Source organism: Pseudorca crassidens, chromosome 3 (genome assembly GCF_039906515.1).
Source record: "Pseudorca crassidens isolate mPseCra1 chromosome 3, mPseCra1.hap1, whole genome shotgun sequence".
Lineage (NCBI taxonomy): Eukaryota > Metazoa > Chordata > Mammalia > Artiodactyla > Delphinidae > Pseudorca > Pseudorca crassidens.
Window position 1 is genome coordinate 141,151,918 of NC_090298.1, and position 24,762 is coordinate 141,176,679.

The 24,762-nt window shown below is 48.6% G+C and overlaps 2 protein-coding genes and 1 long non-coding RNA gene across 7 annotated transcripts; 2 read left to right on the forward strand and 1 right to left on the reverse strand.

Annotated features, from left to right (window-relative positions):
* The first annotated feature begins 27 nt into the window (after positions 1-27).
* NOP16 (NOP16 nucleolar protein) lies at positions 28-4,548 on the forward strand. Its single transcript, XM_067732792.1, has 5 exons — positions 28-253; positions 344-452; positions 1,638-1,707; positions 3,225-3,331; positions 4,084-4,548. Exons 1-5 carry the CDS (start codon positions 147-149, stop codon positions 4,225-4,227), a joined length of 537 nt encoding a protein of 178 aa, XP_067588893.1. The 5' UTR covers positions 28-146; the 3' UTR covers positions 4,228-4,548.
* A 1,669-nt stretch (positions 4,549-6,217) lies between these two features.
* Positions 6,218-16,038, reverse strand: ARL10 (ADP ribosylation factor like GTPase 10). Of its 4 annotated transcripts, XR_010942255.1 has the most exons (6): positions 15,725-16,038; positions 14,901-15,102; positions 11,817-11,992; positions 9,377-9,723; positions 8,833-8,944; positions 6,218-7,523 (listed from the first exon to the last, which is right to left on the reverse strand). XR_010942255.1 is itself a non-coding variant. In XM_067732788.1 (4 exons), exons 1-4 carry the CDS (start codon positions 15,905-15,907, stop codon positions 9,550-9,552), a joined length of 735 nt encoding a protein of 244 aa, XP_067588889.1. In that variant the 5' UTR covers positions 15,908-16,038; the 3' UTR covers positions 6,218-9,549. The 4 variants fall into 4 exon arrangements, 1 of the variants encoding a protein (XP_067588889.1); XR_010942253.1 differs by having other exon boundaries at positions 6,218-8,944; XR_010942254.1 differs by having other exon boundaries at positions 8,833-9,723.
* A 189-nt stretch (positions 16,039-16,227) lies between these two features.
* Positions 16,228-19,641, forward strand: LOC137222062 (uncharacterized). 2 transcript variants are annotated; one of them, XR_010942256.1, is made up of 2 exons: positions 16,228-16,732; positions 16,959-19,641. It is a non-coding gene; the product is annotated as an uncharacterized lncRNA (long non-coding RNA). The 2 variants fall into 2 exon arrangements; XR_010942257.1 differs by having other exon boundaries at positions 16,228-16,654.
* Positions 19,642-24,762: the final 5,121 nt, after the last annotated feature.

Here is a 24,762-nt window from a genome sequence, read left to right on the forward strand (position 1 = left end):
AGTAATCAGTCTGCTGTCGCTGCGTGGAGGACTACATTTCCCCAAAGCCTGCGAAACCACGCGATCACTAGCCGGAAGGAGTCGCTACACGAGGTACTTGGAGTGAGAGGCACCGAGTCTGAGTTACCCGTGCTGGGGTCAGCGCGATGCCTAAAGCCAAGGGGAAGACCCGGAGGCAGAAGTTCGGTTATAATGTTAACCGGAAGCGTCTGAACCGGAATGCTCGACGGAAGGCAGCGCCGCGGATCGAATGGTGAGGGGACCAAGGTTCAGGAGTCAGGGGGCCTCGGGCGGGACAGCCGGCGAGATGATGGTTACGCGATCGCCCTCTCTTTTCCCGTAGCTCCCACATCCGACATGCCTGGGACCAGACCAAATCGGTGCGGCAGAACCTGGCCGACATGGGTTTGGCTATGGACCCCAACAGGGCAGTGCCCCTTCTTAAGAGAAAGGTAGTGACGTGGTAGGGTCCCGGCCCTTGCCCTCCATCTCCAGCACCCCCCCGCCCCCCACTCCCGCCATACTTAGCTGGGTTTCAGAACTTAGTCCTGTCTATTATTACCTCCCTCACGCCCTTCCTGGGTTTGCGACTTCCCCACAGCCAACTCGGCCAGGCTGTACTGACTGTGGTTGAGGGTCCCTTCATATTCCCTCCCGCAGCACATATTGGACCTGGGTTGGAACTTCCCCTTTCCTTCTGCACTTACTTTTTTTCCTCTGAAATTAAACTGTTTGGGTCCCTTGGCATCTCAGCCATATTTTCCAGAATTTATCTTTTTCTGCCCTTAACTTTTCTAATAAGGAGTTTGGAATCTTTACTTACTGTTCCTTACACCTTTTCTCAGTTATCCAGTCGTTCTTGGTCTGAGGCTTCCCTAGGGGTAGTTTTTCCCAGGGCTAATTTCTCCGGAATAATTATTTTTCTGGACCCGCTCTCAAAAATAGCACCCCTTTTCACTCAGTAACTTCTTTCCTGCTTTATTTTAATTCATTGGCAGTTGTAAATACTTGATGGTATATTATATTTGTATATTTGCTTATTGTCTGTGACTCTTTCCACCAACATAATCTCCTGGGGACAAGAATCTGTGTTCCATTCACTACTAAATCCTGTGCTGCTTAGGATGTGACTAGTGCTCAATAAATAGTCAACCTAATGAATGGGCTTGCTGATTGGATTTGTCCCATTGCCTTCAGACATGTTTCTTTTTATCCCTTCATGCCAGAAGAAAATGGTGCTACTGTTTCTCGAACAATTATGAAGCTAATAGCCAAGCACCGTCAGCTTGCTCTTCTGCATAAGAGAAGATGTCTGACATCTCTCCCTCACTGTAAAGTATAAAGTGCTTTCACGTGCATTGTTTCATTTGCTAACCGCACAGTTAAGTGAGGCAGGCAAGCGGTATTATGCCCATTTTATAGTTAGGCACAGAAAGATGAATTGCTTACTTGAGCCTCTTGGGAACCACGAAGCTTCCAGGGAGGGCATTCGTTCTTTTTGTCATCTCTTCTTGCCTTTGTGGAGGGATCCTTGTGGGTAATGCAGTTGTGTTGGGACGGGCAGGAGCCTTTAGAATTTCCCCTCATCCAGGATCTTTTCCTGTGTCTCCTAATCTCACGGTCTGTGTTCTCTGCAGGTAAAGGCCCTGGAAGTGGACGTGGAGGAGGGGCCTAAGGAGCTCATGCGGAAGCCCTATGTGCTCAATGGTGGGTGTGGGCCACATTCCTCTAGGTCACCATCCTGCTCAGTTAGAGCTGGAAAGGACCCTCAGATGTTCTCATTTCACAGATGGAGAAACTGAGGTTCAGAGGAAAAAGTGAGCTGTTCTAGGGCTCAGCTTGCAGAGTTAGGACTGTGTCCCGGCTGAGACATTTTCAGTCTACTGGCTAAGCTCCAGTGTGTGAAGGGAGGTCAGAGATGTTCAGGGAGGATGTAACTAGTGCCTGAGAGGATAGAAGAGAAAACGGTAAGTCTCAGGCATACATTCAGCTTCTTATGAGCTTAAGGATGAACAGATTTTTTTAAAGATTCCACCATGTAATCTTTCCAATGATAAATCCAATTTTATGTATATTAAGGCTATAGAGACTGAATATTAAAACAGAAGAGGGTAAATTCTGCAGGGAAGCAGGAATACTCTGGAATATTCTACCCATCCTTCCTCTTTCCTGTCTGTGGTTTTTAACAGTTCTCCTAAAGTTTAAAGTATCTGAATGACCAGACATTTGATATAGAATTCTGTGAGTTCCTGTCTGTAGTCTATTTTAATGATTCTTGTAAGAGTTACTGACTGCACAGGACTGTATATACAAAATCGTGTGTACTCTCTGTAGTCAAAGCTAATCTTAAAAAGTTTTATTTTTAATTCTTTAATTAAAACAAAATTTAATTGTGGTTAAAAAGCACATAAAATTTACCATCTTAATCATTTTAAAATGTATAGCTCATTAGTGTTATATTCACATCGTCTTGCAACAGAACTCCAGAACTTTCATCTTGCACGACTGAAACTCTTTACTCATGAAACAGTAATGCCCTGTTCTCCCCTCCTCACAACCCATGGCAACCAAGTTAAAGATAATTTTGACTATAAGCAATTTTAGCACCTGACCCTGGATAAGATTTGACTACCTCATTTCCATGAGGTAGCTATTTTTCTCCCTTCATAGATGAGGAATGGGGGAGTATTTACCTAGCTATGTTAGGTGTGAGGCCATTATTGGAGCTTGGCTTTTCCCCTCACAAAGTAGTAGATACACAAAGGAGTAGAGAGGTGCCTCAGGCCCTAGTTCTTACAGCTGGAGTTCTCATTTATTCACACCTTTCCATTTCACGTATTGTTATTAACTCTTCAAGAGATTTTCAGAGAGTTTTAGAGCTGGAAGGGAGCCCTGTCCTGTGGACAGGCACTGCATCTTCATCTCTGTCCCCAGGACCTGGCATTAAGTAGAGATTTTTAGTTTGGTGCCTTTCTTTCACCCATCTGAGGCCCAAAGAGCGGTGACTTGCCTTTTAGTTCATTGCTATACTGATAGATGCTTGTGCCATAGACAGAGCCTGGGACCTGAGGGGCTAAAAAGAAGTTTCTAGCACTGAATTTGCAGATGGAAAAGCTCATCCGATGGTTGGTGTAGCAACTCTTGTGGCTTGGGATTGACTGAGCAGCTCAACTTGTGCAGGAAGCAAAGCTTCATTCCCTGTCTCTCGGCTTCTCTCAACCCAGACCTGGAGGCAGAAGCCAGCCTTCCAGAAAAGAAAGGAAATACGCTATCTCGGGATCTCATTGACTATGTTTGCTACATGGTGGAGAACCATGGGGAGGACTATAAGGTGAGTGGCTTAGGCCTGGCAGGAGGAACCACTTGGGGCCCTTTGGGAAGGTACCCTGGACCATTCAGGGTCTGATATGCTTGGCTATTGCCTGTTTCCTGAGACTGAATGGAAACAGAGAGGAAAGAGAGACCCTAAGAAATGGATGCCATTGACAGAATGCTTATAATTGGAGAGACTGAGTGGCCTGTGGTTCATATCACACTCATTAATACGTTTTGCTTGCATGGTATTTTTATTAATCAACTTGAACTACAGGTGACCCTTGAACAACTTGAGAGTTAATCTGTCTATATTTATAGTTGGTCCTCCAAGTCTGCGGTTCCTCGCATCTAGGGATTCAACCAACCATGGACCATGTAGTGCTGTAGTATTTACTACTGAAAAATATCCGTGTATAAGTCAACCCATACAGTTCACATCTGTGTTGTTCAAGGGTTAACTGTAGTTGCCATTTTAATTATCGGAGGTTTCAAATAGAAGTCCTTATTTTTGGCTTCTCCTAAAAATTGAAAGATCTGGGTACGTTGGACCCCCGTGCCCAGGTGGGATCAGTTGGCGATGGATGGAGAATGAGCTACTCAGTTGGTCCCAGTTCCTGCCTAGTCCCTGAGGGCATTTCCCCACATACACTATGGCTTTTAAGGTGAGGAATCTGAACCTCAGGGATGGGAAGTAGCTTGCCCAACTCAGGGCTAGGATTTGAACCTTGCCTGTCCAGCCTTCTTCAAGTGGCCCTTCTCCCTTCTTAGGCTATGGCCCGGGATGAGAAGAATTACTATCAAGATACCCCAAAACAGATTCGGAATAAGATCAACGTCTATAAGCGTTTTTACCCAGCGGAGTGGCAAGCCTTTGTCGATTCGTTGCAAAAGAATAAGATGGAGGTTGAGTGACTGGTTTACACCTGCCCCAGGTTGAGGCTTCCTCCTGGACCAGAGAAGCTGAGCCAGGGTTTAAGGCAAGGAGAGGTGTGTGGCTACAGATGAGTCTAGCCAAACCCCATGGAATCAAAAGGTTACAGCGCACACATACACACACACACACACACACACACACAAAATCTCTCACACTTCCCTTTGGGGAAGACACTGTCTCCCAGAGGCTTCAATTTATGTTCTTCTGGAGTCTCTGGGAAAAGCCAGAACCTGCTATTTTCAGAGTGGGTGGTTTGTTTGAATATAGTCTGTGTACAATAAAATACAGTATTTTACTTCTCTGATGGTTTTGTATTTGCCCCTCCCAGCCAAGCCCTGGGGCTGCCCCTGCAAAAACCTACTCAGCCAAGGTAAAGAGGCCATTCAGCCCTTTTTGCTCCATATTCACATGCCTTTCTAGGCACAGCCTCCCTCCTCTTCTCCCCTGTTCTGGTTCCACTGCTCTCTGCCTTGGTTTCCTGCATAGCAGTTCCACTAACGCTTCTACAGAAGCCTGCTGGGAACCCTTGGCTGCCTGGAAGGGGCTTCCAGTGCTTGCCTCACCCCAGGCTGGGGGCTGGTGGACCGGTTCTCCATGGCCCTGGTCTGAGGCCAGCTGTGGCTCAAGGGCCAGAGGGTAAGGAGCTGTATAGCTGCTTCCTGGTCTGTCTTCAAGTGACCTGCCTTTGCTACTTGTCTTTCCTGAAGGGAGTCTGAGGCCCCCAAACTTGCTTTCTGAGACCGTCTGGGGACTGCCGAATACCACTGTGCTGTGTGCCAAGCACTGGGCTACACACTGCATGGCCATTCCCTGGGGCCAGGCCTGCCTAATTCGGTGGCACAGCTGGTATGTAGCAGGATCACAAAGTGTGGGGTGGGTGCTGGGCATTTTCTTGTCTTGATACAGTTATCCTCAGCTATTAATAATACAGAAAACCTGTTCCTAAGCTTTCTCCTTAAAGCACGTAAAATTTGTCTCTCCTCACTGCTCTTGAAAAGAAGGGCTTATGTTTTTACATAGAACATTTCACATAAAACCCTGTAAGGTTGTGTGGGATCCTCGTCTTGCAGGTAAAGAAACAGGCTTGAGAGGCGTTAACGTGGGGTTTGAAGTCAAGTCTGCACGATGACTAAGCCTAGACTTTCTCTTGCTGGCCTTCTCTTTGGACCCTGAAGGCAGCCCACCTGTCCCACACCATTAAGGCAGGCTGGAAACTAGACAGAAACCACCCCCCATCAGATCCGGTCTGCTAGACTCCAGCAGTGACTGGCCATTGTGAACACCTCAAGCACAGCCTTTATGATTTGAGTCTGCAGCAGAGCTCCTGGGGGCCTTCGTGATTTGGCCTCCTAACTTCTGCCCTTCACAGCATTCCAAATTCAGGCCTTTGACCAGGCTGGGCCCTTAACCTTGTTTCTTCACCCAGTTCAGGTGCCAACTTTAGGAAGTCTTCCATACCACTTTCCTCTGCCCCCAGGCTGGAGTTCCCATGCCCCAGACTTCCTGTAGCAGTGCCTATCAAAGTCATAACTACCTTTTAGTCTGGCTGACATTCTCTACCAGACTGGGCTTGAGTGCAGGGACCTTGTCTGGGAATCCCAGAGCCCAGCCCAAGGCAGGTACTGGGGGAATGCTTGTGGAATGGCGCCGCCTGCATTCTGACCTCTGGCATGGAGGCACTCAAAAGATGTTCTCGCTCCCATTTCCACGCCTAGCTCTGGCCCCGACAGCTAGAACTCCTCCCAAGAAAGGGTTTGGGTTCCTCCCCAAAAGTACTGAATTGGGCCAAAGCTGATGTTCCTTAACCCCCCCACCCCCACGTGGACTGAAGAGCCAGGGAACTAGAACTTGCTGTTTGACACGTTGTGTGACAGGAAGTGTTCTGGGACCACCCTCCATAGCTGCCCCTCACTGGAACTATAAGCACCAAGCACACGTTCCTCAAAATCAGATTTATGTGAAACCATATCCAACTTTTTTGCATTTATTGTATACCTTAAACAGCCACCAACACTCCGTTTTATGCAGTTCGTGGGTCCGTGTTCACAGGGCATGGGCTGGGACAGCAAGGCTCCTTTACTTCAGATCTTTGATGGCAATCTTCCCCTTGTCCCTTAATAGGCCCACCTCCTGGAGGCAGCAGGAAAACTTGGAGGTGCCCCTTTTCAGTTACTAGAAAGGACTTAGAGGATGTGGGAGCACACAGCAAAGATGAGAGGCAGACTGCTCAGACTGCCCAGGTCTGAGGTCTGGAGCAGGATGAGGACGACAATGGACACCACAGGCGAGTTTTAGCAGCTGGTTCGAGATGCTGGCAGTTGATACTAAACTAGCATAAGAACAAAATGTTTCTTTCCCAAAGGCAAGTGGAAACATTATTTTGGAGAACCTGGGGTTTCATTCAGACAGACAGGCTAGAGTTGTGAGATTTTTCGTTAGCATTTCTCTGTGGAGGATCGGGAGGCCAGGATGGACCAACTTCACCTCCTCCCCAGTCTTTACAGCTGGATACCAATGTGTCAGTGCAAGCTTGCAACGGGCAGTTCTGGGCGCCAAGAAGTGCCAGAGGAGGCTTCTTAGAATAGGCAGCCAGTCCAAGGTGATGGTCCCAGCAGCCTCAGGATCCCTCTTGCCTAGACCATCCACATGTCCAAGCTCTGGGCCAGGCTGGCCTCTCTTCAGAGGGATAGCAGCAGGTCAGAAGCCATGGTTTCATTTAAATAACTCTTAAGAACAGAAGCCACTAGAGCCAGGGTAAGTGATCCAGGCACAGGTTCAACCAGCAAGTAGGTGCAGAAACTTCCTTCCCATGTGAAGTGGGCACTGTATTGTCTTCATTAGAATATGAGAGCTGCCCAGCCATTCACTCCCTATTTCCAAGCTCAGGTAGAGTCAGGGCAGTAGGGGGAACACAGCATCACCCAGGCTAGTCAGGAACCTCACTTTGAGATGAACAGCTCCAGGTAATGACTGGTTCCCTAAAGCAGTCATCTGGGCTCCAGAACCAAAGTCACATTCAGGAACAACTAGGTAAGAGCACCACAAGGCCAGGCAGTTAGCTGTTCCTAAGAAAGGCCTTTCCCCCACTTTGCCCAATCTGGTCCTGGTAGGAACTGGAGCAGATGAGTACTGTATGCCACCCAGCCAGGCCAGCAGCTCCACACGTGAGGCACAGCCACAGGCCAAAAGAATGTCTATACACTCTGTGCAAGTACCAGGGACCTTCAGTGCTCCTCAGTGGTGTCTTCTGGTGTGCCACTGGGACCTGTCAGTTCTGAGAGTAGTCTTTGAAAGTTACTAAAGTACATATAGTTAAACTCTAGTCAAGTTCACCTCCCCACAGTGGGGACTTTAAAAACCTTACTACATAGTGATACTCATTAGACCAAAGGCAGATCTTAATTAGTAGAAAAGGGTGCCCCCCTCAACAATGCTGGCTCCAAAGGTAACTTTTAAGTACTAGAGGACGAGGTGGAGTTCATAGAACAGAGAAGTAGTCTCTCAACCTTCTAATGGCGAAATGAAAAGTGTCAGCAGAGCTTCAAAGTCTACTCTAAAACCCAAGTCATTCCCGAAATATTTAAAATAAAATCAGTCAAATCACTTCTTAAAGCAGAAAGTTAATCAGAATTTCAAAGAAAGTGATTCTATTCTGAGACATCTACAGCCCACCTTCCTGGCCTGCCCCTTTTGCACCGGTCAAATGAAAGAAAGGCACATAATCTCTATTCTCAATTAAAAAGCAAACTGAGTTGGATATCTCCTTGAAAAAAAGGCCCATTTGTGGAGATGACAGTTCAGTGGCCCCTGACAGACAAAAGACTCCTTCTTTTGTCTGCACTAAAGAGAAGTGTCAATCCAGAGACAGTCCTTAAACTGGCTGATCACTGGAAACAGGAGAATAGTGGAATGTGTACTGGAGAGGACAGCAGAAATTCCGTCCAACTTTGCCTTAGCTGGGCAATCAGCAGGTCTAGAAAGGCTGAGTGATGTACCCAAGGCTACCCTGTTGGTTGGTCTGCTGATTCTCATTTCTTTTTATTTGGGTAACTATGATGAAATTGCCTCTCCCAGAATCATGTTACCTACACAGAGTTTGTGTCCCTTTTACTACTGGGTCAAGTGGTGGAGTTCAAGTTCATATGGATCATTGTGAAGTATTATGACATCAATTATAGCCACAGAGGGTCAGGGGAGTGCGAGCTCTGTCTCCACTGACACATGTAGCTTACCACACTGTCATTCATGATTCCAGTTATTTTCCTGAAAGATCCAAATTTTCCATGACAATCATCTGGGGTTTTAATAACAGCACCTAGAAACAGAGCCTAAACTTTGGCCTGTTCCTTTTATAAATAAATAAATAAATAAATAAATAAATGCAGTTTGGAGGGCAACGTCCCACTCCACTGACAGTCTTCTTCCCAGGGACACAGGCAGGCTCCTTCCTTCCCCAGACTTATGTAAACATGGGCATTGGCACAGTTAGTGTAAGAGCAGCAGCTTCTGTCTCCAGATTTTGGTGGGGTGGGCGGCTGGGGGAAGCTTTCAGTTTTTCTGATTAGCGGGTGAATACCACTTACTCTGTAGTCAAGAGGCTGATGGGCCAGGCCTCAACCTCGGGGAAGCAGGGAGGTTTCAGAAAGCTCCTTGCTAGGATCTCTAGGTTCGTCCTTGAGCTTCTTATCTTCATGGCTGGGAAATACATCTCCAAGTTAGAAAAAAAACATAGAAATCACTTCTCTTTAAAAAGGATGGCCCTGGGGCCAGAGAGGGAGGGATTGCACAAGGCCATGAGCCAGCTGGGGTTGGAGGATAATGCAGGAGTGGGGGTCTGAGCTCACAGCGTACTGCCCAGAACCTGCCCACATTAGAGGGGTGTGAAGTCACCAGGAGGGAATGGTCTAGACTGGGCATACTTCGGACACCTACAATGGTCCTCAACCACTGGGACCTATAGGGCAGGGAGAACTAACCCTGCTGAGCAGCTCACTGTACAGGTCAGAGGACGAGGCTGCCTTCCCTGGTGAAAGTGGGATTCACTCCCAGCCCAGAATGGGCAAGACACCATTCTCTCCCACCCTCAGCCTCACCCATCTCCCTGCTTCAGCCTCATGGCTAGCTCACCAAGGCTTCCATATGGTTCCTGGCCTTGCCCAGGCCCTGCTCTTGAGAGGGCGAGGAGGGGAGAAGGGAAGTGCTGCCACATAGCCTGTGCCCCAGGCCCCGGCTGGGGATGAAGAAGCAGGAGGAGCAGAACTGGGGTCCCAGGGCTGGCTGGTGAACAGGTGGGTACCAGCCTAGGAGAGAAGCTCCAGGAGCAGTCTCCAGATGTGCACGGTGCCAGGATTTTCAAAGCCGGCTCCTGCAGGGGCAATGCTGGCTGCCAAGAGGAAGACTTCCCGCTGGTTATCGATAGCCTGAAGGCCCAGCTCCTGCTGCAGCTCCACCACACTCATGGCCTCGCTCAGGTCCTGGGATGAAACAGAGATGTCAGGCGAGACTGACAGTGTTTCCCAACAACCCACCCTTGTCATCTATGAAATAAACTGTTCTTCGGCTCCCTGGGGGAACACTGGGGCCTAAGTTCTCTCACGGCCACTTGGTCTAAACTCTCTTCCTCATCTCTGACTTTCTTGGTATCAATCTCTTTCCACCCCGTCATTCTTACCCACAGCCACTGTGCTAAGAAAGAGCACTTCCTCTAAGTCAGGCATTGTGATAGGCACTTAATCTTACTTAATTCTCACAGTCCACACTTAACTGCTGAGGAAATAAGCTCAGGGAGGTGAAGTCATTTAGCCAATGAAACAGTGATAAGTGGCAGAGCCAGGTTTCAAACTCAGGTTGGCTTGATGACCAAGTTTATAACCTTTATAGGAATCCTAGCTCAGTTTCCTAAACTTAATGGTGGAGAGAGAGATCTTACAGTACGGTCACTTCCAGACAAGGGCCTTACCTTCCCTAGACTTCTAGAAACCCAGTGACATGAAAAAGAAGCCACTACACAACATGGCTGGTGATGGTACATTTTAATTTCAAGCCTAGCCCAAGATTAAAATGATTCTTCTTGGAGCAATTCATAAGAGTGCTGGGACCTCAGGTTCAAAATCACTATAAATTATAGTTTATATACAAGATGATGATGTGATTCACTGTCCAAACTGGGGTACTTCTTTTTATTTTAATTAATTTATTTTAACGTCTTTATTGGAGTCTAATTGCTTTACAATGTTGTGTTAGTTTCTGCTTTATAACAAAGTGAATCAGCTATACATATACATATATCCCCATATCTCCTCCCTCTTGCGTCTCCCTCTCACCCTCCCTATCCCACCCCTCTAGGTGGACACAAAGCACTGAACTGATCTCCCTGTGCTATGCAGCTGCTTCCCACTAGCTATTTTACATTTGACCCCTCTAGGCGGTCACAAAGCACCGAGCACCAAGCTGATCTCCCTGTGCTTTGCAGCTGCTTCCCACTAGCTAGCTATTTTACATTTGGTAGTGTATATATGTCACTGCTACTCTCTCACTTTGTCCCAGCTTACCCTTCCCCCTCCCCATGTCAAACTGGGGTACTTCAGAGACTCAAAGTAGGTATTATTAATAGTTATACCAGAGCAACAGGCATAAATGGGGGCTGTCCCAGGCAGACCAGGACATATGGTTACCCTATTTATAAATGACGGTCAAGTATTTCCTGATAGGCAGAGGGAACCTGAGGTCAAAGATGGACAGCCTCTCTCCAAGCCAGGCTGGAAACATGCCCCACAGCTATCAGGACCATGGGCACAGGCCACATGAAATATGACAGGACTCTATACTGTGGCAGAGAAGGGCATCTTAAGTGTGTGATGCCGAGAGTTGCTGGGCCAGGAGAGGTAGAGTGAAGAGCAGGAACTTTGAGGAAGATCTAAGCTCAACTCCTGGCTTTGCCACATACCAGCTGTAACTTTGGGCTAACAACAAGGCCTATAGTGGGGTTTTTGTAAGACTGAAGTGAGGTCACGATTACCAGGTGCTTAGCATGCTGTAAGCACACAATAAATGTTAGTTCTTATTATTTAATCTGTTCAACTTCTTATCACTTCCTAGCTATAGCTCTCTGATCTAGAGTCAGAAATCATATGGACATAGAAGAGTGGAAAAGGTACAGGTTTTGGAGTTAAGACATTCCAATTTTACTATTTTCAAGGTGTACAAAATTTCTCTGAGCTTCAGATTCCCCATCTGTAAAATGGAAAGAGTATCCCATATCTTGTAGGGTGAACAGAAGCATAATATGAAATGTTATTTGAAACCACACCTGGGAAATAGTGGACACTTAATAATAATTTTTCTCATTTCTCTAGGATGACAAATGACAGGCAAAGAGGAAGGCAGAGAGAGGATGAGGATTAGGAATGAGAAAAGAGTACAGGTAGCAGAGGTGGGGGACAGTTTCTCAGCTAAGCGTTGCAGGTCATGGGCCTGGGCCCGAATACCTCTCCAGTGCTCCCTGTCCCTGCCCAGGCATCTGTGGATCAAGCCCGCCTGGCCTGAGCCAGCCTCCTATGGCCCTCACCTGCTTGTTGGCCACGATGACGACAGGCAGGTCAGGGTCCTTGTCCAGTAGCTTGTGCAGCTCCTGTCGGGCCCAGGGCAACCGCAGCCGGTCAGCCGAGTCCACCATGAACACCAGCACGTCTACTTCATTCACAAACTCCTTCCAGTAGAAACGCAGATTCTGGCTGCCACCGACTGAGGAGAGGCCAGGGGCCAGCTCAGAGCCTCCCTGGGCCCTGGCTCTCTACATATAGCCTGACCCCACCCCACTTCCTGCCTTCCAAGGCTCCACTGGCCAGGAGCAAGGGTAAGTCCACAGGTTCCAGAGCCAATCAGACCTGGGTTTAGCTCCAGCTCTGACAGCTAGGTCGCCCTGCGCAGGTCGCTACCTCCGAGCATCAGTCTCCTCCTCACTGAACTTACCTAACAGGTTGCAGCAAGACCCAAAGGTACCACATGCAATGCACCTTTCACAGGACTGGTGTATACTATATGCTCAATAAATAGTACTCTGGTTCTTTCTCCTGGGCTGCCTTGCCTCCTCCCAAATCCTAGCTTCCTCCTGGGTCAGTGGCAGCTGTGGTCAGCAGCCAGGGCTCCCTGCCCTGCCTGTGCACAGCCATTCTCCATTCGGCTTCTCTTGTTCAGTCTAGTCGCCCCATTTTCTTTCCTTGGAAACACCATACTCAATAGTGTCACCAAGTGGCTGCCCAAGTAGCACCCCCAACCTGGGTTATTCCTGTTCCCCTCTGTCCCTCTGCAAAGTCCCCACTGGTCATCCTGCATCCTAGTGTTTCTGGTTATACTTCTGACACTTGTGGGCTCTAAGCTCTTTGAGAGTTAGAGCTATTTATCTCTGGATCCCCCCAAAGCCCTCAGCACAATGCCTGGCACATAGCAGGCACTCAACAAGTATATACTGAGTGCTTACTAGGTGCCAAGCACTGATCTGGGTGCTGGAGATACAGAGGTGAGCAAGGCAGGCAGGGGCCCTGCTCTCAAGGAGCTCCCTCCGTAACCAGAAACAACACAGCAGTAACACATAAACACATTCCACAAAGGAAGGAAGTAAAACAGAAAAAGTGAAAGGGGGGGGGTGAGGTGGTTGTATGTGCTGGTGGCTTTGGACTGGTTGGTCTGGGAAGGTGGTCTAAGGAGGCAGCATGTGAGCTGAGTCTGGGATGACGAGAAGGAGCTAGTCATGAGATGAGGCAGAGAGAAGCAGAGCAAGATCCATGTGTTCGAGAAACAGAAGGCTGAGGCGCCGCCAGAAGGGGAGAGGAGGAAGCCATGACCAGCAAGGCTGCCCAGGGCTGGACCACACAGGGCCTGTAAAGCCACAGTGAGTCTGTGGGGAGCCCCTTAAGCATTTTAAGCAAGAATGACATGATCTGATACGGGTTTCTGAAAGATACCTACGGCCAACATTGAGGACAGAAGTGGAAGCAGGAAGACCAGCAAGGAGACTGTTGTAGTCCTGACAGGTGACCACGGCTTGGACCAATTAGGCAGAGATGGAGGTGGGGAGAAGTGAACAGATGCAGACTCGACTGGAGGATAAAGCTGACAGAACTAGCTAATAAAATGGATATAGGAGGTGTGGGGAAGGCAAAAGTCGTCAAAAATGCACAAAGTGCTCACTCTCAGCTGGGCTGCAGGCCAGGCACTGTAGGAGACCACAGTGAAGTGTGTGCTGTGGGAGGGGAAAGCCCCAGGACTTGAATGGGAGATCTGGGTTTGAATCCAGGTTGGGTGACCTTACTGAGCCTGGGATGTTAACAGGGCAGACCCCTGGGTAACATGAAAACATCAAACCCCTTCTTCCAAGGTGAAGGGAGGGGGATACTGTCTCTGCCAGACAGAGTGGGCCTTAAGTGCAGAACCCCCACTTGAATTTTCTGTGTCCCTGGCACAAGAGATGGAGACAGGGAAAGCTTGTTGAAAGGACTAAATCTCAGGTGAATGTCAGCGTTTGCTACAGTCAGGGAGAAAAGATGTAGCCAGGGCAGGCTAGCAGGCAAGGCCCTGAGACCAGAGGAACTGGACCCATTCAGGCCAAAAGCCAGGTCCTCAGAGTCCGATCCCACCACTTTAGGACCTAACTAAACCCACCTAATCTTTATGGTCTGAGTCCTTTGGCTGGCAGGAAGGCTACCCGTCCATCCCCACTGAGTCTGTGGCTGAACACAGGTGGTTAAGTACTGCTGCGCTCTCAATACCCTCTCTCCCATCCTCTCCTGGGATCCCAAGAGGCCTAACACTGAGGGCAGGAGGATGCTCAGACCCTCTCTGATCACTCACTCAACAAGCTCTCCCAGGTACCTGATTGGGGCTGGGCCCTAGAGGCCAGAGCTGGATCGGATTTATCGGTGCCCCAGATGCCTAGTCAGGGACACAGGGTGGTATGTGGCAAACACTGCAGCAGGAGGAGCTCTTAATCTAGCCTATAGGGGTCAGAGAAGGCTTCAGAGGGATATCATGTTTGACTTAAATCTTGAAGGATGAACAGCAGTTTAACAAGGGAAGAAGGGCTTTCCGGACTGGGGGAACAGTGTGCATGCAAAGCACAGAAGATTAGAAAGAAAACAGCAAGCACCCTTCAGAAGATTAGAAAGAAAACAGCAAGCACCCTTCAGAAACAAGCACTGCGAATGGTGCTTAACATCGAGAGTCCAGAGCCAGATAGTCTGCATTAGCTGACCGGCAAGCTGCGTGCGCTTGGATAAATTATTTTACTGGGCCTCGATAAATAAAAAAAAAATTATTTTTCTGGGCCTCCTTTCCTCACATATAATGAAGGTGGTAACTGTTTCCGGTTTTATGGAGTTGTTGGGAGGATTTTTAAAGTGATGTCTGTCAAGGGCTTGGCATACTGGAAACTTTAGCTGTTAGTATCTCAGTGTTAGGCATGTGGGCTGCAGTAAGGGTGAGGGACAGGGGTCGACCAAGCCAGAGTACAGAGCTTGGACTATATCCTGTGTCGCAGGGAGGCGTGGGAAGGACTTTCTACAGGGGCGTGTCTTGCTTAGATAAAAAGCCACAGCTTGGGTCCAGCTGAGATGATGGGGAGACAGCGGGAGACACGGGGGGAGGGTCTGCTCACTCTCCAGCAGGTCCACCTCGAAGTTCTTGGTGGGCAGCCGCACGGAGTTGAAGCCCCAGGTGGGGATGTGGCCTTCCAGCGGTGGCTTCCCGGCCAGCACGCGCAGGAACGTGCTCTTCCCAGAGCCATCCAGCCCCAGCACCAGCACCTCGCGCTGCTCCAACTCCTCCAACGCCGGCTCCTCGTCCGCCTCGTCCTCGGGCTGTGGGGTACGGGTCAGGCTGCGGTTGGCACCCTCCCGCCTGACCCTTCCCCATAGAAGACCGAAGGCCCAAAGCGCCCATCCCCGCCCTGCCACCGTTAAAGGGGCAGCCAGACCCGGTCTGCTGCAAAGGGACTAGCGGGGCCTATGGAGTCCTCAGTCTCAAGACCCGTTCTTCAGGTTTTTCCTGAGTGACCTCGGGCAAATTCCTACCCCTCGCGGAGCGTCAGCCTCCTCAGACTGACAATCCCCACATTCCACAGCGAAAGGAACAACCGAGTCGGGGTAAGGCGCAAATGAACCGCGCGGGCCGGGTGAGGGGGCGGAGGGCCTCTCCCGGCATCCCCCGGCCCGCGCGCACTGCGCAGGCGCCGGGCGGGCGCGGGCTGGGCCCGGCGCGGGCCCGCCAGGCTACGGCTGCCCAGAGGAAGCCCTAGGCCTACGGCGGCGCAGCATAACACACTCCCCCAAACGCCCACCCGTTCCTCGGTTCCGGGACTCCCGGCCGCCCGACGCGCGTCCACCCGCGCGAGGCCTGCGGCGTCAAGCTCCCGCCCCGTAGGGCGGCGGTCACACCCCTCTGCTGCGCACACGGAGGCGCAGATCCCCTCCAGGTACTCACGTCCCATTCCTCCCACTCCGGAAGGCGGGCAGGCTCCGTGCCCCACCAGGCTTCGCCTCCGTCCCAGCGCCGCTCCCGTCCGCGGCCGAAGTAGGTCTTCCAGAGGATGAAGATCACCGAACCAAGCACGGCCGCCGCGCCACCCAGCGCCAGCACCAACGGGCTTAGCGGCCGCGGCGCCATCGGGCCGGGCGAGGGGCGCGGGTACCGGCTGCACAGGCCGAACCAGCCGGCCTGCCGAAGATGGCCCCGCTGCGAACTGCCTCGGCCGCGCCCACCCACCCAACCGAGACCCGCACTACAAGCCCCACAATGCACCGCCGCTGTCGCGACAGGCCGCCCGCGCCCTGGCGGCTGGAGTGGGGGCGCTGGCCGGAGCGCGGGGACCTTCTGCCCACTCTGCAAGGTGCGATGTGGAGCGAGAGGCTGTGCCTGGGCAGGACAAGAGGCGGTGATACTGGCATCTACCGAGCACTTGCTGTGTGCCAAGGGGTTAGCTCACAGCTGTTCTAGGTTACCCCTTAAAACAGTGCCTCTTAGAAGGGAAAACCGAGGCCCAAGCCACACTGTAGTGCTTTGGTGAAGCCTGCATTCAAACCCAGGCGATCTGTTTCCTGCATCCCTCAAGATCTCGGAAAGGAATTCTATGGGATGGCAGGTTATGGAGTGCAGAAACAGGACTGGAACCCAGGTCCATGACTGTTTGTACGCTCTACCCTGCCTTGGCTGCTGCCTGGTTCCCAGGGGTTCTGCTCTCTTGTGGTCTCTTGGCATCCTGATGAAGCAGGCAGGTCCAGGAGTCTGTTTAGACCTGACCACTTTGTCCTCCGTGACCCCAGTGACTGCCAAAGTTTCCAGATGTAACACAAGGAGGAAAAGCAGGAGAAACGGGCCTGGGTACTTAAGAGGAGGACCCTGTGAAGAGAATGGGTATATTTTTACTGTAAACCACCTCAAGCCATCTTATACAACAGGGAGGACTCTGGGCTTTTTTCTAGTCATCCCCCGGTATGCTCAGATCTCTCCTGTTTCCTCTGCCTCTGGTTGCTACCTCTCCTTTCCATTTTAGCCCTGCATTGCCTATTCTTTGACCCACCCACCCAGAGAAGCTGTTCTCACCAGGGTCTCTAACAAACCCCTTGTTGGTAAATCCCTTGGTGGCATCTTAGTTCTTATCTTGCTTGACCTCCTGGCACCATTTAACACCGTTAAATCTTTTTTTTTTTTTTTTCAGTACGCGGACCTCTCACTGTTGTGGCCTCTCCCGTTGCGGAGCACAGCCTCCGGACGCGCAGGCTCAGCCGCCATGGCTCACGGGCCCAGCCGCTCCGCGGCATGTGGGATCTTCCCGGATCGGGGCGCGAACCCGTGTCCCCTGCATCGCCAGGCGGACTCTCAACCACTGCGCCAGCAGAGAAGCCCTTTTTTTTTTTTTTTTTTTTTTTTTTTTTTTTTAATTTTATTTTTGGCTGCATTGGGTCTTTGTTGCTGTGCATGGGCTTTCTCTAGTTGCGGCGAGTGGGGGCTACTCTTCTTTGCAGTGCGCGGGCTTCTCGTTACAGTGGCTTCTCTTGTTGCAGAGCACAGGCTCTCGGCGCGCAGGCTCAGTAGTTGTGGTGCACGGGCTTAGTTGCTCCGCGGCATGTGGGATCTTCTCGGACCAGGGCTCGAACCCATATCCCCTGCATTGGCAGGCGGATTCTTAACCACTGCACCACCAGGGAAGCCCCAACACTGTTATATCTTAGCAGATGTTTTAATCTTCTTGGGCTGTCGTAACAAAATACCACAGACTGGGTGAAAAACAATAAGAATTTAGTTCTCACAGTTCTGGAGGCTAGGAAGTCCAAGATCAAAGTATCAGCAGATTCAGTTCCCAGCTAGTGCCCTCTTGACTTGCAGGCAGCCACCTTCTCACTGTGTACTCATGTGGCAGAGAGAGTGAGCTCTGCTCTCTCTTCCTCTTATGTGGACGCTCATCCCATAGTGGGGCCCCACCCTCTTGACCTCATTTAAATTTAATTACCTCCCAAGAGCACCACCTCCAAATACTATCATTACTATTACACTGGGGATTAGGGCATCAACATAATGTATTTTGGGGGGATACCACCATTTGGTCCATAACAGCAGGTTTATAAAGAATGCTTCTGCTCCCCAAGTTTAGAACTAATGGAGAAGACAAAGAAGATGTTCAAATGGAGAGAAAAATGTCATCTTTGTTGTCAATAAATGCTGAATTGGAGAAAGTGGCTTAGACATGGGGCCGAAATAGACTTGCTGATACTTTCTCCTGAAACAGATGGACTACCCACCAGATCAGTGACTCAACTCATCATGCAAGGGCAGGAGTTTTATACTAAGAATATTAACAGCCAGTATGGCAGAGGCACCAAATAGTCAGAAAGAGGTAGGCACTGAAGTGAGAACAGAAACTGTCTAGAAACCTTACAGGGCCAGGCCCCTCCCGAGCAGTCAGAGCGCATCCTGATCCACCATCTCTACAGATGGGCAGGGCAGAAGAGCCCAGAAGCAGCTGGGGTGAGCATACCTACTGTCTTCTCCCAAACTCCCCATTCAAAGAAATCATTCCTCTGGAGAGAAGTAATGCTTAGCAAGAGAGCCTAAGAGTATGACTCCAGTCCTGTGTTTCAAACTGTAGTTTAAGACCATTAGTGAATTGTGAAATCAATTTATATCATATATATGTTATATATATATATATATATATATATATGGAATACAGTGGACAATAACACCCTCTCATGAAACTTTTGTTTTAAGGGTGTGTGTGTGTGTGTGTGTGTGTGTACGTACTGGGGTACCATGTAAAATATCTATACCTTTTTCATGCTTTTTAGGAGATTTTCTCAACCTGATCTTAATATCAATACTTGCTTATTTGGTATTTCTTTGGCTATATCCACTCTGCTATTCACCCCAGACTTTGAGGTCTTTATTTCATCTATGACATTTTTCATGTCTGACTCTATAGTTGGTTCTTCTGTATGACTTCTTGTTCCTCCTTCATATTTCCCCAATCCTCTCTTTTCCTTTTTAGAATAATACTTAAAATGGGTATTTCATTTCCTGTCCTGCCTAGTCCATGAACTCTGCTGTGTCTGGATAAGGTTGCCCTGTATGTTGTCTTTCTCTTGATGGGTGTGTGTCCCTCAGCTGTCTCTTATCTGCCCCTGTGAGCTCCTATTTCTTTGGGGCCAGGACTGAGTGCCTGGGGGAGGGGGCAAAGCCCAAGTGTAGCTTGAACTTTTCCTGGTGAGTTGAGAAGGAGACTCGTGTACAGTCTATACCTCCTGGTTTATACTGTCCTGAGCAGACATCTGCATCCCTGTAGTATCTCCCTGTACCTCTCTCTATCCAAGTAGGACTCTTACTAGAAGCTGCCACCCATGGTTGCCATAACCTAGTGCCTAAGGTATCAGGAGGGCGGAGAGGATTGGTGGAAGAGAAGCTAAGGTACAGGCCAGTTCACTGCCTTGTACTTGTTTTTGACTTCCCTCCCCACCCAGAGGCTGTAAGCCACCCCACCCAGCCAGTGCCTTCTCAGCCTGCAGTAATAGTATGGTGACAGCTATAGGGCTGGCCAAGGTCTGCCCCCGGGCAAGGTGGGGAAGAAGAAAGTGTGTGTCTATCAGAAAACTCTGATGGGGCTGTGTCCTATTCTGCTCTGGGCTGCCATTGTCCACACCCCAGCCCGGCCCTCTTCTGGTAGCCACAGGGCTAGTTTCTCTGATCTGCCAACTTCCCTGTGACTCCTGGGTATCCCCCTGACCTGGGGCTGGCTTGTGCTATCTGTCAACTTGTCAGCTTATCTCCACCTCCTAAAAGAGAAAACTGAAGCCTGGAGAGAGGAAGTGACTTCCCCAAGACCACAGTCAATAAATGATGCAACTGGGGTTTGTACCAGGTCTGTGTGATTGCAAAACCATGCTTTAAATATCCTAGATCCCCCTTTACAGTTGCTGGAACCTAGGTCCACTCATTTTATCATACTTTTCATCTGAAAAAGAAGCAAAACTGAGTTTGGCTCTGAAGTCTCTCATATGTGTTGGAGGAGAGAAGAGTAGCAGGGTTAAAAGTTATTAGAGCATAATGAGTTATGTGAGGAGCAGTTAACAAAAGGCCTTCATAGGAGGTGAGGCAGCTGACTGAGAAATGTTGAGTGTGATGAGAACTCAGGAAGGCTTCTACTGCATGAGGTACAAAGATGGTTAAAGGGGATCCCACAATAATTTTCTTGGTGCTCTTAACCAAAAGGGCAGTGGCCGTAATGGCTCTAAGGCAAGGAAGGTGTCCCCATGCCACAGGGTCCAGTTGCTGGCTATAATACCCTAAGCATCAATGGTGGTCCCATGTTTTGGGGTGAATATCCCCAGGGCATTCTTTTCCTTTTCATAAACAAAAAGGAGAAAGGGAATCTGATAATTGCAATGTCCAAGAGCAAGTGGGTTCATCAAACTCTCCTTTAAGGCCTTGGAAACTATGTTGTCTGGTTCTCATAAAATTGGGTCCAGGTTGTTATTGTTTAGTAAAATGTTACAGAGGTTTGGCCATAAGAAATTTGAAATCCAATTTTGGCAGTAACCAACTAGCCCAAGAAAACCTCCCAGTGGGCACTTAGTTTTGGGTTTTAGGAAACTTAGGACACCATGAAGTCTATCTGGATCTGAGTGTAGCCCTTGTTCTGATACCAGATATCCTAAATATCAAACCTGGGTTCGGGCAAACTGCAATTTTTCTTTGGTGAACTTCGGTCCCTTTGAGGCTAAAAGCTTTAGCAAGTGGATGCTGTCTTTCTGTGAGAAACCTTGAGAAAGAGAGAAAAGAAGTAAATCATCTACATATTGCAACAAAGTAGAACCTCTAGGGGACTTTATATCATCCAGATCAGCTTCTGGGATTTGCAAGAAATAAGAAATAATGTCTCAAGTAGAACCTTGAGACATTACTGTCCAGGTGAATTGTTTTTCTTCCCAAGTGAAGGCAAAAAGGTAGGTAGGTAGCTTCATCAACTAGAATACTAAAGAATGCACTGCATAAACCATGCTTTAAATATCCTAGATCCTAGATATAGGATATATCCTATATCCTAGATCAATTACAGTAAAAAATTTACATCTGGTGGGAATGGATGTTAGCAACATACAAGGATTAGGAACAACAGGGTGTGGAGGGATAACAGTGTTGTTTGTTGCTCTGAGGTGCTGCACAAACCTCCACCCTTGACCCTTAGGTTTTCTCACTGGTAAAATGGGAGTGTTACAGGGCTACTACAGTGGATAATGAGGCCTTGAGCCTTGTAACTGTTATGGGCCTTATGCCCTGAAGAACTTCTTATAGGGTGTTAACTAATTCTGGGGAGAGGTTTTGAGGGGTCTGTATGAATCTTGATGGGAGGTACGCTATGAATTTTGCCAACATCAGTTGGAGATTTTGCCCAGAAGGGGGATGGTAGCTGATTCAATAGGCACAAATGATCTGTGTTTCTAGAATAAGCTCTAATACTGTCAGAAATGGAACAAATAAAAGATGTCAAAGGATCATTTAATTCACCTGGTGGGTGACTTTGATGACTACTGTCAAATTCTAGAATTATTTCCTTTTTTGGGGAGAAAGAAATTCTGGCATGATACTTTTTTATTTCTTGGCCACACCACACAGCATTCAGGACCCAGACCAGGGTTAGAACCCATTCCCCCTGCAGTGGAAGCACGGAGTCCTAACCACTGGACCACCAGGGAAGTCCCTGGTGTGATACTTCTGTAAGAAGTCTTGGCCTAATAAATGGATGAGGTGGAGGAACTGAGGAGAAAGGCATGTATATCTTTCAAAGGGTCTAGATAAAAAAGAATAGGTTCAGGGACAGGAAGCGCTTGAGGTTCATTAGAGATCCCCACTGTTTGAACTGTATTAGTACTCCGAGGCAGGGGCTGCTTTATAGTAGTGGGGTTGAGCACTGAGAGTGTGGCTGTAGTGTCAGTTAGGATGAGAAGAGACCCATCCCATATCTGGAGGAGTGTTTCTCCAAGCTGATTAAGAGGGAGGATTGGGAAGCGGCCCTGTAGTTCCTTGGAGCCCTGTCAGTGAGAATTGGGAAGAAGTTGGAAAGGCTGGTTAGAGGGATAATGGTGCCTGAAGTGCTTGAGTCTGTAACAACCTCTTTTCCATGTCCTGGCTCTTTGCAGTAATAGCAGAAACTGGGAGGGTGTTGATTTTATTGAGGGGACTTCATTTTTGGAGTTGAAGATTAAGAATTTTGGTGGTGACTCACCTACAGTGTGAGAGCTGGTTTGCCCGATTACCTAAATCTAGAGTGGACATAATTTCCCACTTCATCCTGGTCCTTTATATTAGAAGGGAAAGGTCCTGGTTCAGCCCACTAATAAACAGAGTTAAAAGTTACCCATGGGGAATCAACATCTGAAGGAAGATGAGAATTTTCTTAAAAAATAATCTGAAGTTGACTGTAATAGTCATGAACAGGTTCATCAGATTTTTGTGGGCAAGCTTGAATTTTGTCTCAATCAATAGGCTTTGGAAAAGCCCTAGAAATTGCTCAGTGAAGTCACCTAGCAATTGAACAAGGCTGATCATATAATCAATTAGTGGGCTGCTCTCCCAGTTGTAATTCTAGAGCCCTTTCATGATTTTCCCAATTAGGGGTTTTTATCTAAGGCTGGGCCACTGACAAGCATATTAACTAGCTGATATAAGTTGGAGAAACCAGGTTCATAAGTTTGAATGACTATACTTTTAAATTCCTCAGCAAATCCGGGAGGACCTTCAGTTACTCTGGGAAAATCTTTTAACTATGGCTCGCAGTTTAATTTTAATCCAGGGAATATAAGAAATTAAGGGTTTTTCTCTGGGTCCTCAGGAGGCTTAATTTTAAAGGGACAGATTTTCCTCTGAACCTTTAATTTTAAAGGTTCAGAGGAAAAGGGGGTAGGGAGAGTTTCAGAAAAAAGGACAAGTTTGGTGAGAGATTTAGCATGGGGGACTTGAGAGTATAGAGGAGGTGTAGGTGGTATAGAAGGGAAGGAGGAAGATGGCGCTGGGAGCAGGGCCTGAACATGAAGAACCAAGGGAGAGAGAGATAAGATGGTGTCAGAGGCAGAATGGGAGACAAAGAAGCCAAGGAAGAAGAGTCCAAGGCTTTGGGAGCCATTTTGTTTTTCTTCATTTGCCATACTTAATCTTAAAATCTTATTTTTCAGAGAGGCAATTTTAGACTTCTGATAACATTGGGAATCCTCAAAGTACCAATTGAAATAGGCATACAACTCAGTTCTGGAAATTTTTTGAGCCATTTTAGTCCAATGCGTGCCTCTCACTGTTGTGGCCTCTCCCGTTGCGGAGCACAGGCTCCGGATGCGCAGGCTCAGCGGCCATGACTCACGGGCCCAGCTGCTCCGCAGCATGTGGGATCTTCCCGGACCGGGGCACGAACCCGTGTCCCCTGCATCAGCAGGCGGACTCTCAACCACTGCACCACCAGGGAAGCCCTCCAATTTGGTTTTAATGAAATTAAGTTTGTGGATTTCAAAAGTTCCTCCAAATGGCCATTGATATTCTAAATTGCCTTTGGTTGGGTTGGTCCATTTGTTGAAATGTGCATGAAGAATGATGCAGTTTTTAAACATAAAATCATTCAGAGTCACTATAGGGAGGACACCCTCAAACTATTTAGGTAACTGATACCCTATTTCTTACAGGTTTTTCTCTAGAGTAAAAGAACAATTTTCAAACAGCTCAAACAACTTGAAAGCTGATACCATCCAATTCTAAGGAAACAGGTTGGTCCCAGAGAAGCCAGGCCAAAGACTTTCTCAGTCAGTTTCTAGAGAATAGCCCCTATTCCTAAGGAATGGGCTGACAGCTGAACTGGCACAGTTTCAGTGAAGCAGTTCTTGTTCCCATAGGAATGGGCCCACAGCTTCTCAGCCAGCTTCAATTGAAACATTCTGATCTCAAAAATCAGACCAAAGTGCAAAAAAAGTACTCGCATACAGAACAAGACCTTAACCAGAAAGACGAAAGCTTTAAGTAGATCCCCCCAAAAGCCTGGAGAGCTTCAAAGGCAAAGAGAGTGTGAGCTTGATCCAGGAGGAAGACCAGGGTTGGTGAGAAAAGCAGTGAGTGACAGTGGGCTCAACTGTGGGTACTGCATCTGTTTGCTCACCAGTCCTCGAACCAGCGGGGATCATCTCTGGCCCCCATATGGGCCACCAAAATGTTGACCTAAAATAAAAAGACTGCCAGATATTTCTCCAGCCAAGGTGGGTTTATTCAAGATGAGCAGAGAATTGCAATTTGGGGCCTGCAATTGTGGGAAGCCATGTGCAAGTCCTTGCATGGCAAGGGAAGGAGAACTCTTTTATAAAGGGGAAAAGGAAGCTGGGAGGGCTACAGTAAACAAAGAGTCCATGGCTTTTCACTGGATGAGTCCTTGTCAGGAAGGAAGAGGAATCTTTCTTTTTTCTTTTTTTTTTTTTTGCAGTATGCGGGCCTCTCACTGTTGTGGCCTCTCCCGTTGTGGAGCACAGGCTCTGGACGCGCAGGCTCAGCGGCCATGGCTCACGGGCCCAGCCGCTCCGCGGCATGTGGGATCTTCCCGGACCGGGGCACGAACCCGTGTCCCCTGCATCGGCAGGCGGACTCTCAACCACTGCGCCACCAGGGAAGCCCAAGAGGAATCTTTCTTATTCCTTTTGGGCTCTGTTATCATCATCACAGAGTGTGAGAGCTCCCTGCTTCTGGTCTCCTGACTATTTAATTAAGGTTTCTGTTTATTAATTTTTTTACACTGGAAATAAATACCCAGGAAGTTCCCTCCTCTCCCCAACTCTCTGTAGGGCCTATAGGGACCCCTAGTTGGGAACCATTGTTACATGCAAAGAAAACTGGTCTTAAAGTCAGCAAGACCTGAACAGGGCACAGCATAATGGTATCAGAAGGATCTGGGCTCAATTTCCAGACCCACTGTGACCTTCATCATGCCACGTAACCTCTTTGAA